The sequence below is a fragment of the Mizuhopecten yessoensis genome, unplaced genomic scaffold (assembly GCF_002113885.1).
Source record: "Mizuhopecten yessoensis strain PY_sf001 unplaced genomic scaffold, ASM211388v2 scaffold10913, whole genome shotgun sequence".
NCBI lineage: Eukaryota > Metazoa > Mollusca > Bivalvia > Pectinida > Pectinidae > Mizuhopecten > Mizuhopecten yessoensis.
Window position 1 is genome coordinate 430331 of NW_018408784.1, and position 14172 is coordinate 444502.

At 34.4% G+C, this 14172-nt stretch overlaps 2 protein-coding genes across 6 annotated transcripts in view; one reads left to right on the forward strand and one right to left on the reverse strand.

Annotated features, from left to right (window-relative positions):
- Nucleotides 1-15: 15 nt before the first annotated feature.
- On the forward strand, nucleotides 16-10230 carry LOC110463527 (tyrosyl-DNA phosphodiesterase 1-like). 2 transcript variants are annotated; one of them, XM_021518173.1, is made up of 15 exons: nucleotides 16-74; nucleotides 1058-1742; nucleotides 2296-2502; nucleotides 3056-3099; nucleotides 4127-4182; nucleotides 4373-4469; nucleotides 4908-4942; nucleotides 5444-5536; nucleotides 6180-6347; nucleotides 6995-7256; nucleotides 7611-7726; nucleotides 8105-8212; nucleotides 8531-8633; nucleotides 9065-9167; nucleotides 9695-10230. In XM_021518173.1, exons 1-15 carry the CDS (start codon nucleotides 24-26, stop codon nucleotides 9772-9774), a joined length of 2208 nt encoding a protein of 735 aa, XP_021373848.1. In that variant the 5' UTR covers nucleotides 16-23; the 3' UTR covers nucleotides 9775-10230. The 2 variants fall into 2 exon arrangements, with proteins under 2 accessions (XP_021373848.1, XP_021373847.1); XM_021518172.1 differs by lacking the exon at nucleotides 16-74 and having other exon boundaries at nucleotides 967-1742.
- A 93-nt stretch (nucleotides 10231-10323) lies between these two features.
- LOC110463526 (cilia- and flagella-associated protein 70-like) overlaps nucleotides 10324-14172 on the reverse strand; it is a 30140-nt gene continuing 26291 nt past the window's right edge. For all 4 annotated transcript variants that reach the window (XM_021518170.1, XM_021518169.1, XM_021518168.1 and 1 more), the window contains 6 exons: nucleotides 13331-13521; nucleotides 12817-12969; nucleotides 12353-12514; nucleotides 11751-11840; nucleotides 11186-11335; nucleotides 10324-10878 (listed from right to left, as the gene is read on the reverse strand). In XM_021518170.1, the coding sequence (XP_021373845.1) occupies nucleotides 10798-10878; nucleotides 11186-11335; nucleotides 11751-11840; nucleotides 12353-12514; nucleotides 12817-12969; nucleotides 13331-13521 (827 nt within the window). In that variant the 3' untranslated portion in view covers nucleotides 10324-10797. The remainder of the gene's footprint in view (nucleotides 10879-11185; nucleotides 11336-11750; nucleotides 11841-12352; nucleotides 12515-12816; nucleotides 12970-13330; nucleotides 13522-14172) is intronic.

Below are 14172 nucleotides of genomic sequence, written 5' to 3' on the forward strand. Positions count from 1 at the left end.
AACCGGAAGCAGTACTTGGCAATATGGCGGCAAATTTCAGTGATGAAGATTTTGCAAGACAACTTCAAGCTCAAGTAAATAAATTTATGATCAATAAGCCATTTAGAAAAGACTTTCCATATTTATTCAAAATATATTTAACATTTGAATTGCTACAGCGCCCATAACTTCGTCCACCTATCCTAAATCGCGAAATTCACAATGTGCTGACCCAGCAGTATCATCTCGCCATCTCAAATGATCTGTCAACACCGTGAACACCAGCAGCTGTTGTGTCGGTTACATATATGTACTTATAGGCACTTCAATTATATGTATCATGATTCGCCAGCTGTTCACCCCAATGCAGCCGAGCTGTCATTTAATATGGATGCCTGAGGGAGAAAGATGTATTCTGTCCAAAATGAAACCGTTATTTTTTGATATAGGCCTACATAGTTACAATTTATAGAAGTGTCACGTGATTATTTGTAATAGCAGCCTAAAAGGTTACATATGTATCGTATCAATAATGTGTTTGGAGTCAAAAGTACTAATACATGCAGTTCAATATGTTGTAGAAGCAGTACTCTAGTCATTTTCATGTGTTAATGAGACTGGATATATCTATAGCAGCCCGAGTTTCCTCTGACCCCGACACCAGACTTGGACATTTTGACAGATAGATGTACATGTATGGTATGGGACCAGAGTGCACTGCTATACGAAAACGTGGAATTCTCCGACACCAAACGGTGTTGTAGAGTTTTGAGGTGCTGACAACAAAAATCGACTATGACACAACGCATACATAGCATATATCGATAAATGGATTATTTATTGATCCAAAACGCTCTTATTGTCTATGTCTGGTGTAAGGGCCAGAGGAAACTCTGGCTAAATATCTCTATATATATAGTTGTTGGTTTGTTTCTCTCTTTTTCTATTAGTCAACTTTTATATATTCTGTTTGTCATCTATCTTTTATGCATATTTGATGAACGTAGGGAATTATCCTTTTCAATGTTATTTTATTTATCTGATGATAAAATTAAAGAAAACATTGATTTTGTTTCAGTTTGATGCAGAATCTGCTTCATCATTACAGGCTGATCTTAAGAGCACTTCCACCAGGACCACATCCTCACACTTTGTTTCTGACAGTGACTCTGATGTTACTCTAGACCCAGAACTAGAACAGGAACGTTTGACTTTTAACATAAAAGAGAAAACCACACCCAAAAAATCACATTCCTTTTCAGACTCTGATTCTGATGTAACACTTTCTCCTGACCTATTTGATAGGGAAAGTCCGTTTAACAATATGTCAAATAATAGTAGAAATACAAAAAAGGCATTAATACATTCACCGTCATCTAGTCGAAAAAATGATTACAATGAAAAACAACTACAGAGGCGGCGTAGTAAAACACATGAAGTCTCTGACTCGGAAGAAGAAGAATCTGTTAAAACAACTGTACATGATGGAAATAATCAAAGAACTGTTGAGAAAACTCCATCTAGTCAGCAAAAATCTTCAGAGAAGAACAATAGTTTCCAACACAGAGACAGTTCTGCGCATAAAAAAGCAAATTCTAGGGATCAAGAAAAGGACTCCTCTACACCGTCAAGTTTGAAAAGAAAGCGTACATTACTTCTAGATGAAGAACAATCTACAAGCAAAAGAGAAAAACCTATATGTCAGTATGGTTCAAAATGTTACAGGAAAAATCCATCTCACAGAGAGGAATTCCATCATCCAGGTATGGCTGCTATAAATAGTATTTGATATTTTGAAATTTTGCCAACATAAGTAAATAAATATAATGTTTAGAATATTTTTTGAAGTATTAAATATAATGTTATAGAGGAATTTAATGGTATTAAAGTCCGACTGATATTTTTTTTTCTTAATCATTCTTATCAAGATAACATTGATATTCTGTTATAGTACTCTGTTTATCCAGTTTGTAATTTAAACCATAAAAAGGTGATGGCTCCAGGCTAGATCTGAAGGTTCATATGTTGATGGAAGTTAAGTTGAAATATGATAATTACTATCAACAATTACTTTGAGTCTGTTTTTATGCAGCAGTTGTATATTGCATTCTTACAGATTGCCTATTCAAGCAAGGGAAAAGTTGATGTAGAGAGAAGTTTTTATAAAATTCAATATATTCAGTTTTAATTTCTGTAAAATTTATAATCTAAACTAGTTATCTAGTAACTTTGAAGATTTAAATGTTCAATATATATATGAACACCATCGTTTAATAATGATATACACGGTGTTTAATACATATTTCTATATTTCAGTCGACAGTCGTGATAAACAGAAACCCTCTACAAGTTCAGCTACTCCTCCTCCAGCCAAAAAGGTCAAGGCTGGAGGATCTTTGGCAGCGAGAGGTCCAGTAACACCATCTGGTGTGTATAAGGCTGGACAACCACTTAGCTTCTTCCTTACAAAAGTGCATGGCATCGAAAACAAGTACAACAGGTTTTGTACTATGGATGTTAAAGGTATAAGACATTTCTAAAATCAGTAGGGTATTGCATATACCATAGATGATTTATCTGTTATAAATATATTTTCAAAAGCACATTTCCCTTGTTAATCTTGCAAGTTAGAGGGGCTTTTGAAAATTAATTTAGCTGGCAAATTTAAATATGTATGATTATGAATAAAAAAAAAATGTGCAAAGTAACTCATTTTCATAGCACATTTTCAGTGATCAATCTATCTTTCATTTTTTATAAGTTTTTTTTATACTTTTTGTTAAAAAAATTGGTCCTGTCTTGTTGAATTTCAGTATTTCCAAAAATTCTGTGATCCCTTAAAAGAAGTACATGTGTATGAATATAGGGCCACTTTTGTTTGTGGTGTTTCAAATGATTGGACTGTTTGTACCAGAGTTGTCTGTTTATGCTTTCCGGTGATCAAGCCATAGGGAAGACTTTCAATTATCCCTGAAATATTACATTTAAAAATAGTCCATTAGATTTGTCTACATAAACAGACCCTGATGTAAGAGAATGACTGCCTAAACCTTAACTCTAAAATTTTTGTCATCAGATATACTGTCTCCAGAAATGGGAAATCTGACTGCCTCGTGTCAGGTAAAGATGTTTCCTTTCCTACCAATGTAAGATTATAAGACTCTTTCATGCCCAGGGGTGTAGGATAGGGAAATTCCACCCGAGGGTTTTTCAAAGCCTCAGGTTTTACTAAATTTGAAAATCCCTCTGGTGGAATTTCCCTAACCTACACCCTTGTGCATGAAAGAGTATTTTTCTCTCATTACAATTACCAGAATAAGCTCAGAATCCATGAAAATGCGTTTGGACTGGCCACCTTTTTGAAAATATCAATTTTTCCCCCCGAGCTTTTTAGACGAAAGCAAATTAGCCAGCCAGATTTTGCATACCCCATACTTGCAAACAATGTTTACGCAGAAAAAATAATCACATCTCTCTAACACGTACAGTAAATATATAATAAAAGGTTTTAATTTCATCACTCCACATTGCAGCATCGGAAAGTTCCCATTGTCACGTCACGTCACGTGAAATGGGGTGTAAGATAGAAATTTCCTACACCCCTTTCTTACCCTGGACAGCTCTATCTTACGCAAAGAGAAATGAGATAAAAAGCTATCTCGCATATTAAAGCTGTCGCATGGAGGTGTAAGAAATTTCTACCTTACATGGCTTTCATAAGCTGCATAATATAGTCAATCTAACATCACAGTGAGACAATAACCTGATGATTTCACTTTTGACACGAGAATCATTACATTCACTCAATATTTTGACTTGTGCTTTATAAATGAAAAGATATTAGAGAAAATATTTGTTAATGATTGTTAGTTGGAGATGGAGAAGTTCCAATGTCAGGCTTATCAATAAAGTTTTAAAGCTTTGACATACCTACATCGTCACACATATAAGTCTCTTGTTGTTCCATTTTGATTAATCAATTATCAATTAGAAATTCTTTTCTGTGTCATGATCTTACAAAATTAATATCTAAATAAAGAAGCAATTACAAATAAAAAAATTGAAATATAATTTGATGCAATTATGGTATACTTTATTTTTTTATGAATGAAATTAGGGTGATACGATATTAATTACTTCATTTCAGTTCAACTACATGTTTGAGGTTCCCTGGCTGATGAAACAGTATCCACAACAGTTCAGGTAGGTAGAACGTTGTTCATATCAGACTATTTACTTATTGTTATTACAGAATGATTCTTAGAACATGAAAATATATGTTGGTGCTAGTAGCTACTTTGAACATTGGTTCAAATACTTTGATAATTTTCTGCAAATAATGTGTTCACTACAACATCAGTTAACCGTTGAGTGGCGATGATAACATTAACAGATCTAAGCCTCTGCTGCTTGTCCACGGGTTCAAAGGCGCCAACAAGGCCAGTCTGGAGGCTGATGGAGCCGCCTACTCCAACATACGCTTCTGTCAGGTTCGTATGTTGGGACCTACATAGTAGTTAAAACATTAATATATTTGTACATCTGTATGTTAAAATATTTAAAAACATTAATATATTTGTACATCTGTATGTTAAAATATGAATACAGTACACAGATATGTATTTGTTAAAAAACAAGCTCTGTTTTGAATACAAAATTTGATAGATATACATGTAATTTTTTTTACAAAATATTTTGTTTTTCAAGATTTTCTTTTTGATTTCCTTTGAAGCATATTTCCTTCGAAATATATGTACATGATTAAACTTGTTTTTTCTTGTTTGGAGTTTCTCTTTCTTTCTTCATGTTTTATCAACAGCAAAGTTTTTAATTGGCATTGGCCTTTCTCAGGTAGAATGAAAATGGTTAGAATATGTTTAAAAGCACATATCATGTAATGCTTATTAATTAATGTTCGTCTGTTTTAGGCTCGTCTGGATATGCCCTATGGAACACATCACACGTGGGTATTAACTTTATTTCTAGTGTAACATTTTCCTGCTTCAAGTCTTTGAGATTTTAGAAGGTCGTACATGCACATCTTTAATAATGATAGTAAATTGTAACTGATTCAGTAATTGTAAAAGCAAAAATATGGTATGGGTTTTTCAAATGGAAAGTTTTGCTTTGGCTATTTGCTGAAATACATGTATGTTGTCCTCTAAGTATGAAAAATAGTTTAATTTAAATACCTTGGGCATAAAACAACCAGTTTTCACTTCATTCATAGTTTGGTTGTACATGTGTATGGGGAAAATGTTTTGAGCTATTTAATTTACTCTACAAGGCCGAACTTAAGAGTATGATTATAGCATTTATACTTCTGACTTGTTAATAACAACAAATCTGTTGTAATGAAAATCTACTTAAAAAAAAAAGAAGAAAACCTTTGTAATCATTGCTACTGAATGTAATCAAACTTTCAAACCTTAGCCTGATGTTTTGTATTTATTTTTCCTGGTAGAAAGATGATGTTCCTGTTGTATGACAACGGGATGCGAGTCGTAGTACACACCTCAAATATGATGGAGCATGACTGGTTCCAAAAAACACAAGGGTACGTCCATACCACTTTTAGAAAATGTTTTGTAAAGATGTAATATTATGATTAAGTATTCCATTTCTGAAAAGTGCTTTTAAAAATGTTCTCTTTTATGGTACCTGTACAAAGTGCTCTTTAATTCAATTTTGTAAAGCTGTTCAATCCTTTCTGACATCAAAACATCTTTGTCAATAAAATCTGCTCATTCCATATTTCAAATATTCTTTGAACATAAAACATGGTTAAAAGTTTTTTCTCCACAATTATTTCAGTTTAAGAGAAAAAATGTTCACATGAAAGATTTTTTTTTCAATTGGTATTAGAATTATGTATTATCAGTTTATAAACCAAACTCCTTTAGAATCAAATGAAGTCCTGCCTGACTTACATGTATGTCCTGTCTCCATTGATAATAACTACAATGAACCTGTCTAATCTGACCCCTTAGTATTCCAATATCCTGTCTAAATGTTGTACTCATGAGAAACTACAAAATGAGACATTTGCATTCTGCCATCCTCATTAATCTGACCATTAATGGGCAGTACCAGTATAAAACAAGGTGTCAGATAACACAGGTTTCACTGTATGTACAGTTTGACCCTGTGACAGCCTCAGTAAATATATCTTTTTGTATTATTGTGTGTGTCCTATGAAGGATGTGGATTAGTCCGCTGTTTCCCAAGCTCTCCAAACCCAGCAGTACTCTGGGGGAATCTCCGACAGGGTTCAAACGTGACCTGCTGGAGTACGTCGGTGCGTACCAGGCCTATCAGCTGAAGGACTGGAAGGATCACATCTTCCACCACGATATGTCGTCTGCTAGGTCAGTGACGAATGAAAACATCTTGTTTCTGAAAATAAGATACAGGAATGTTGTAATGAAGTTCCATGTAGTAAACCACTTTTCTGTTTTGGGCTTAAATATTCTTTCAAATGTTCTTATAATTGTGAGCTATTCTGCTGTGCAACAGCTCTCGTAATCTTTTGACAATCCTCAGAAATTCATTTTGCAGTCAAGGGGAGACAACCTTGAGTCTGTATGAAGATTTTCTACTGAACGTTACTTTTGTATGTGTAGCAGAATTTAAATTATAACTTGCTCTGCAAATATATTTGTATTAATTGTATACTTTTATGATTGAATGGTGAAATAATGTGATATCATATAAGTGCAATGTACTTGGTAAAGAAATCCTGAATAATGAGTCTTGCAGCAAAGATCACATTTTAATCTAGAACTTCCTAAATATAATCAGGTTTTCAGTTAATCTGGTTAAAAACATTGTTTTTGCTGATAAATGGCATTAACTGGAATTGACTGTACTTAATTGCAAGGATTTCAATTTCCAAACAGAAAACAATTATTATAATAGACATTTGTTTAAATGTTTCAGGATTAATATTTTCATTTATTATGAAATTTATAAATGATTTACAATCAGATATATTCCAAATATATTTTCCCTTCAGAGTGTTTATAGTTGGTTCCTGCCCAGGCAGACATGCTGGGGACAAGAAGAGCCACTTTGGCCACATGAGGTTACGCCGTCTGCTCCACGACCATGGTCCCGAGAAGGAGCTTGTCAGGACCTGGCCAGTCCTTGGTCAGTACTCCAGTGTAGGGACGTTGGGACCGGCCAAGGAGTCGTGGCTGTGTACGGAGTGGCTGCAGTCGCTGGCCACGGTCAAGGGAACCAGTTGTGTACCACTCATGACAATTCCACTACAGCTGGTAATATATGTGTTTTCGAAAAAGAGTTTGTTAAAAAAGTATCAGATCTTTTTTTGGTCTACATTTTGATACTAACCATACAGAGCTGAACATTTAAAGTCACACTGTTTTCTTCAAAATATCCTAAAGTTCGTTGTGTTTTCATCTTAATTACATAATTACAAAAGTATTCTTTTGGGAAAAAGATAAAATGACTTTTTCTCACAACAGTCTCAAATTAAAATTTCTGTATTTGAGGTGGCAAGAATTTTATGCTTTATCAATTAACAAAATTAATTCAATTTATACCACTGATATTTTCTTTGAAAGGTGAAATTAAAACTATACAAAGTATCAATTTTTGCTTCTCTTTAGATATTTCCAACAAAAGATGATGTTCGGACAAGTTTGGAGGGATATCCGGCTGGAGGTTCCATTCCCTACAGTATCCATGTGGCTCGTAAACAGCCGTATCTTCATACATTCCTCCAGTAAGTCTACGTAGATTTTGCTTGGCTGTTGGGTTTGATAATTTTACGATAGAAAAATTACTTGTAATGTTTGTGATATTTATTTTCATGTAAATTCACATTAATTGAATGCTTGAATTGGTTGCATTATTTTTGAACTTGCTACATGTCTTGAATGTTCTCAAGTTGCTTAATATTCTATTATTCAAATTCTAACGGAACACATGTTTTATTGATTTAAATAGGAAATTTCAACTGTTATTATTAAAGCGTGAATTTTGAATTACAATGTGAACTGACTGATATATTTCCCAAGAGGAAAATTAAAAAATAATGTAGATGCTCCGAACATGTTTCTTGTATAAACATTTCTGTTTATCATTCAACTTGTATACACAGCCAGTGGCGGTCTGAAGGCCGGGGAAGAAGTAGAGCCATGCCACACATTAAGACTTACGGACGACCTTCTCCCTCAGGCAAGGAGCTGGCCTGGTTCCTTGTAACTAGGTAATGCGGAGAAAGTTTTGTTGTTTTATAGTGATTGTTTCATGATAGAATTACCACTGAAGCGTGTGTGATATTGTAACCTTTTGCCACATATTGACATCATTTAACATTCCAACCTCACTGTTAAAAGTTTACTCTATATCGATATTTGTCGACATTGTAGAATGTTCATTTAAAAGTCATCTCATGAGTAAGTGCAATACATCATACATAACTAAATATTCCAACGTAGAAATTGATTCGCTGATACTGAAACCTAAGTCACTACTCTTGTTTGTCTTGAGACAACTGGTTTTGTATCAAATGTTTGTTACACAGTGCCAATTTGTCAAAGGCAGCATGGGGAGCGATGGAGAAGAAGGGAAGCCAGCTGATGATACGGTCGTACGAGCTGGGAGTCCTTTTCTTTCCAAAGTTCTTTGTAAGTTGATTACATTCTTATGCATGCAGCTGTTTAACAGTAGCCATTTTCATTTACATGTAATAAATGAAATCATATTGTTGATGAAATGTCTAGGTTTATGAGTTTGGTGTAACCGTATAAGCAGATTGTGTTCATATCTGCTATACATTGCCAAGAAATTTTCTACATGCTAGTTTGAAAAAACACCTCTATGCAAATATCACATTTCTCTACCTAAATGTGTGTACAGTATACAATATGATATCTATTTTAGTCATACATAAAATAAACTGGTTGTACTTTTGATATCAATGTGCAATGTATAAGTGTTATCACTGTTTTAAAAATTAAAATTCCATACAGTTTTTGAATTCGATTGTAAAAATATGATTGAAATGGATTTCTGAACTTTATATTCTCTGAAAAAATTACTGTTTTTGTAACTATAGGAAGTGAAGGGGGCTTTTAGGACTACGAGTGACGTGGACAGTATTGGTGGTGGTGTATTTCCACTTCCCTACGATCTACCAGTAACACGGTACAGTAAAGGAGGTAAGGAACTCATTACTGTTATATCTGTCGGGATTGATAAAATATGATGTGATCAAAGAAAATGATTTTCGTTAAAATGGATGGAATAAGGATTTAAATCCTTACAACTTGTTTTGAAGAAATATGACTATTCAATGTTTGTTTCTATTTGTCTATATATTCTTAAATAATTCCAGTAAAATGGGTCACAAGGATATTGCATCATTTACATAGACACAGAATATGACTTTTTTTTATACAAAATTTTGTCATTTTTGAAGATATGAACTTTCCTTTCGGTGTTAGAAGTTGGAACCAACCAGAATATTGTGCAAAGTGTGTTTTCGGCCCTCACTAATACACTGTATATCCATTTAGAAAGAAACAATGTCTAGTAACATTTCTCCATTATAATTGTCTGTATTTCTCGAGAGATGGGTTTACATGATCAATATTCTGTTAGCCTGATTTATTCATGATTTTATATATTGTATTTGTGAATAAAGTTATTGGATTCTTTCATATAATTTTCCACTTTTCCTTATTAGACAAACCTTGGATCTGGGATATTGCCCACAAGGAGTTGCCAGATACCAACGGAAATATGTGGTGTCCGCCAGGTTCGTGAGGAACCATGTCCTTGACGACCTGGATCAGGGATACTTCCCGCAAGGAACTTCACGTACCAGATACCAATGGAAACGTCTGGATCAGTATTACAAAGTCTATTGAATGTCAATAAGAATATCTGGTGTCCAACAGGTCCAGGTTCATGATGAACCATGTCTCGAACAACCTGGATCTGGGATATGCCAACAAGGAACTATAGGCACCAGTTACCGATGGAAATATGTGCTGCCTGCCAGGTTCATGATAAGCCATGTCCCAGACAACCTGAATCTGAGACAAACCTTCAAGGAACTGTCAGACACTAGTACAGTGGTGCTTTCCCAATTCATGATGATCCATGTCTTGTAACCTGGGTATGGGGAATTGCCAACAAGCAACTGCCTGATACCAATGCAATTTATGGTGCCTTAAGTTCAATAGAGTCCAGGACAAATCGGAGATGTGTGTTGTGCTTTGATTGTGCTTGTGATGTTAATTTTCCAGACATATGAAATAGTGTTAAGTTTCCAGTTTTGGAAAGTCAGATGAAAAACTCAACAAAGATATCTCTTTGATAGAAGATTTGTTTTAATTAATAGGCTATAGCAGGTACAGAGAGTTACAAAGTATCTTCTTTATATGTTTTACAGTTGAACATATCAGATATACAGTGAGCTATTAATTTATTTTAAGCATGTACAAAATCAATTCACTTTATTAAATTATTCATCAAATTTTTGTTTTATTTATATTTTTGAGCGTTTCAAATTATTGTACAGAGTATACATCAATCAGATGATAACTCTCAAAAACACCAGAAAGAATGTTTTTCTAATCCCAACTGTTCGACATGATTTAACAGTTCCACTTTCCAATTTCCTTCCTGAAAGTTAACGTTTTAGGTTATCACCGTCACCATATAGAATCCTCTTCAGTCCTCCATGTGTTGTTGTTGTTGTTGACTTCTTTTTTGCACAATCACGGTAAATAAATTATAAAGAATTGGCAGTTCCTATAAATACAATTAAAGAGTCTATTGATTTTAAAATTCTGGGTTCCCGAATCCCACTGCCTGTTGTACCTCCTGTATCTCTGCCAGTAGTTCCTCATCTCGCAGATTTACCTAGAGGTAAAACACAGATCATTAGAGGCTAAATAAATACAATGATGATATTCATAATATCAGTATTTCAAGAATCATGGAAAACCGAGTTTTGTTAAAGTCGGATCATAACTTCATAATCTGTAATATATATTAGCTTTTAAGCTCTAGTGATAAACCTTTAAGTTAAACAATACACAATTTATTCAAAAAAGACTTTGTATGCCTTATGAATCTCTTCTGCAATGTAGCAGGCTGGTGGACACACGATGTCGATGCATGATGACAACTTTTGTACAGTTAGCTTTAACCTGACTTTGCTAATTACCTTGAGGGCATATTTGTAGGCCTGTTCAGCCTCGAGCTGGCGTCCAGTCTTAAGACAAACCAAGGAAAGGTACGCCCACACCTCTGGGTCTGTGTTGTTTAGGATGTTCGCCTCGGACAGAGCATCCTCAGCCTCTGATAATTCATCCAGCTGCAAGGTCAGAGTTCAAATGACATATTATGTACAGGTTTAAACAAGGAATCAATTAAACTAAGTAGAAATGTACTGATCATCAAAGTATTAAAAAGTTGAGAAAAATAAGGTTACTTTTTTACATTCTCTGCCTAAATAATTGTAAGTTGTACTAGTACTGGTTCAGGATCAGGAAATGGTATCAAAATATTACATGTAAGTAAACAAAATTCAAATGCTGATAAAAACTATTTTTTCTAATAAATCAGACAACATTGAATCAAATTTTGACTTCAGTCTACAATCTTTCATGATCTTGGACCCAGTTCTCCCTTTTCCTGTCCGAAGTATTGCAGTCATTTTTAGCCAAGAATCTAGGAGTAAACACATTCACAGAAAGGCCAGTAATTTGTGTTTTCTGTAGGTGACTTACCCTGTAGCAGGCGATACCAACACCTAACCAGGATACACAGGACGGGGAACGCTTACATGCCATCAGGAATGTATTTTTGGCGTCTTCAAACTGAAATACAAGTTAATATTTGTTGAGTCAAATTATCAATACATAAAGCAGTAGCACCTTGAACTTGATAATATCCTAACTATGTAGACAAAGGATCTGGACAGTTAATCTTCACAGTAATATGTTTTGCTTCTGATTGGAAGGCTTGAAATTTGATTCCTTAAGTGTAGATCAAATAGTACATGTATCTGTCCTTGAACAAGACCCTTTCCGCTGATGTTACAGTCTACCCTACTGCATAAATGGACACCAAGCATACAGGGAAGTACAATGTACAATAAACTTGAGGAAGTCTTGAATCCAGAGTACGCTCCAGTTGGGCTTGGAAATACTTGATTTACCTACACTGACAGTAGTTTACAGTGAATAATTTTGGTTATTTATCATTAAGATTAGATTGAGATAGTTTCCACACAAAGGAATAAAATGAAAACTCGTCGGACTTGAGCAGTTGATGACAAAGCAGTTTGTATGACCAGATCTGGTGAGATATAAAATAAAGAAATATTTACCTTACGGTCCTGTAAGTATATGGAGGCCAGACGCAGGTAGATGGAGTGCATCTCTGAAGCATCCGACACGAAGGATATGGTGCGCTCATAGCAGTCGCGAGCATTGCTAGTATCTCCTGTCATGTATTTCACGTGACCTAACAATGCCCAGGCGTCAGGATTCTGTTACAGAAACGTATTTTATAATAACCTACATTTTCTATCAAACTTTACAAAATTCTTCATATTACTACTGTATTGTTATAATAAATTCTATAGCAATATTGAACATACAAAAAAGTCAGTCTCATTGAAAAACTAAGATTTAAAAACTTTAACCTAAAGCTTTATGTGTGGAAAGAAAAAAGGTGCTTTACCTGGTAGTTAATGCATTTGGTTCAAATTAGAACATATTTAAAGAACTTCAGATTACAAAAGTAAGTAAAGTTGGACTTAATTAGTTATTCCTTGACCCTCCCACAGACCTGATGATCAAACTGAAGGGCCTCGGTGAGACTTTCTTCTGCATCGCTGAACTCTTTCTTCTGCAGTTTGAGGCGGGCATAACAGATATGGTAGTTGGAGGTTGGGCCACCTGTGGGTGTCAACAGCTCGTGGGCCAACGCCCTCTCTGTGAACTGTAAGGGATGAGAATATACTGTGAACATTCTTGCTACGTGTTTAAAAGTGACATCCTATATTGTCATATAATGGCAAACATTTAACAATTTGTGCAAAAAATCTTGAAATTTTTATCTTAATTTCTTAACCTGTCTAATTTTAAAACAGCATACCATTGAACATATATCCATGATGCATATGGTATATTTTTATCTTAAGAAAAAAAGGAATGAAATTCATTTGCCAGTCATTTAAATTAACCACAACATTTACACTTTTGTACATAAATCTGCGGTCAAGATAAACCGTTTTGTTATTTTCCCCATGTTTCTATCTATTTGTTACGCTAATGCAAAAGCTCAATGTCATGTGACTTACAGGCACAGCCTTGACCTCAAGCAGCCAATCAATGGCCTGCATGTACACGCTGGATTTTGGAATGGGAGTGGGCTCCCTTGGAGGTGGTTCCTCCTGTGTGTCGTCAGCAGGCTGGGGTGTACCCCTCTGACTACCGAGCTTCAGCTGACTCCCAGGACGGGACATGCTGCTGTCACTCTTCAGCTTGCTTCCTAATAGAGGTAAAATAGACATACAATATGTTTAGCTAGGTTTATTTAATTAAATTAAAAAGAAATGTAGATTTGAAAAATATCTTTATTTTTGAGTTTTCTTGTAGCGGTACTTTTTCTTCATTAGGTTTTAATTCATCAAAATTGTCTGTATTTTAGATTCTATAAAATCAAATAAAAAGAAAACTCTTTGAAAATAAAGATATTTTTTAAAATTTCTTTTAAGTTACTTTTTGATATACTGAATACATTTGCATTATTATAGTTACATGTATATAAACCGTGTTAATTAACAAGACTGATGAAGATATACATGTTATAACTGCCCCTTGACTTGAGTATCATACATATGCAAATTAGTTTCAAATACCTGTGCAGGTAAATTTCTCTGCAAAATATAGGTACTCCGTTTAAAAATATATACAAAGCAGCTTAATCTCTAATATGCCGTTCTTATTAAGATTTACTAATAACTGGCATACCAATCTATATTTTCACAAACACAAACTCTTGTTTGAAAATAACTAATATTGTATTTTCTATAAATACACAAGGTTATTTCAACAACAACAGCAAAACTTCCCTTCAGTCAGTTGGGACTTGGTTGGTTACCATAGGGATTTCTCAATTGTTTTCTTTCCTCACAAATTG

Excerpts from the sequence above, each read along its gene's own strand:
- LOC110463527 (XM_021518172.1), top strand. The coding sequence starts at position 977 with ATGAACGTAGGGAATTATCCTTTTCAATGTTATTTTATTTATCTGATG. Across the intron at positions 3,100-4,126 it reads ATCTGACTGCCTCGTGTCAG|TTCAACTACATGTTTGAGGT; the intron begins GTAAAGATGTTT and ends ACTTCATTTCAG. Across the intron at positions 5,537-6,179 it reads TGGTTCCAAAAAACACAAGG|GATGTGGATTAGTCCGCTGT; the intron begins GTACGTCCATAC and ends TGTCCTATGAAG.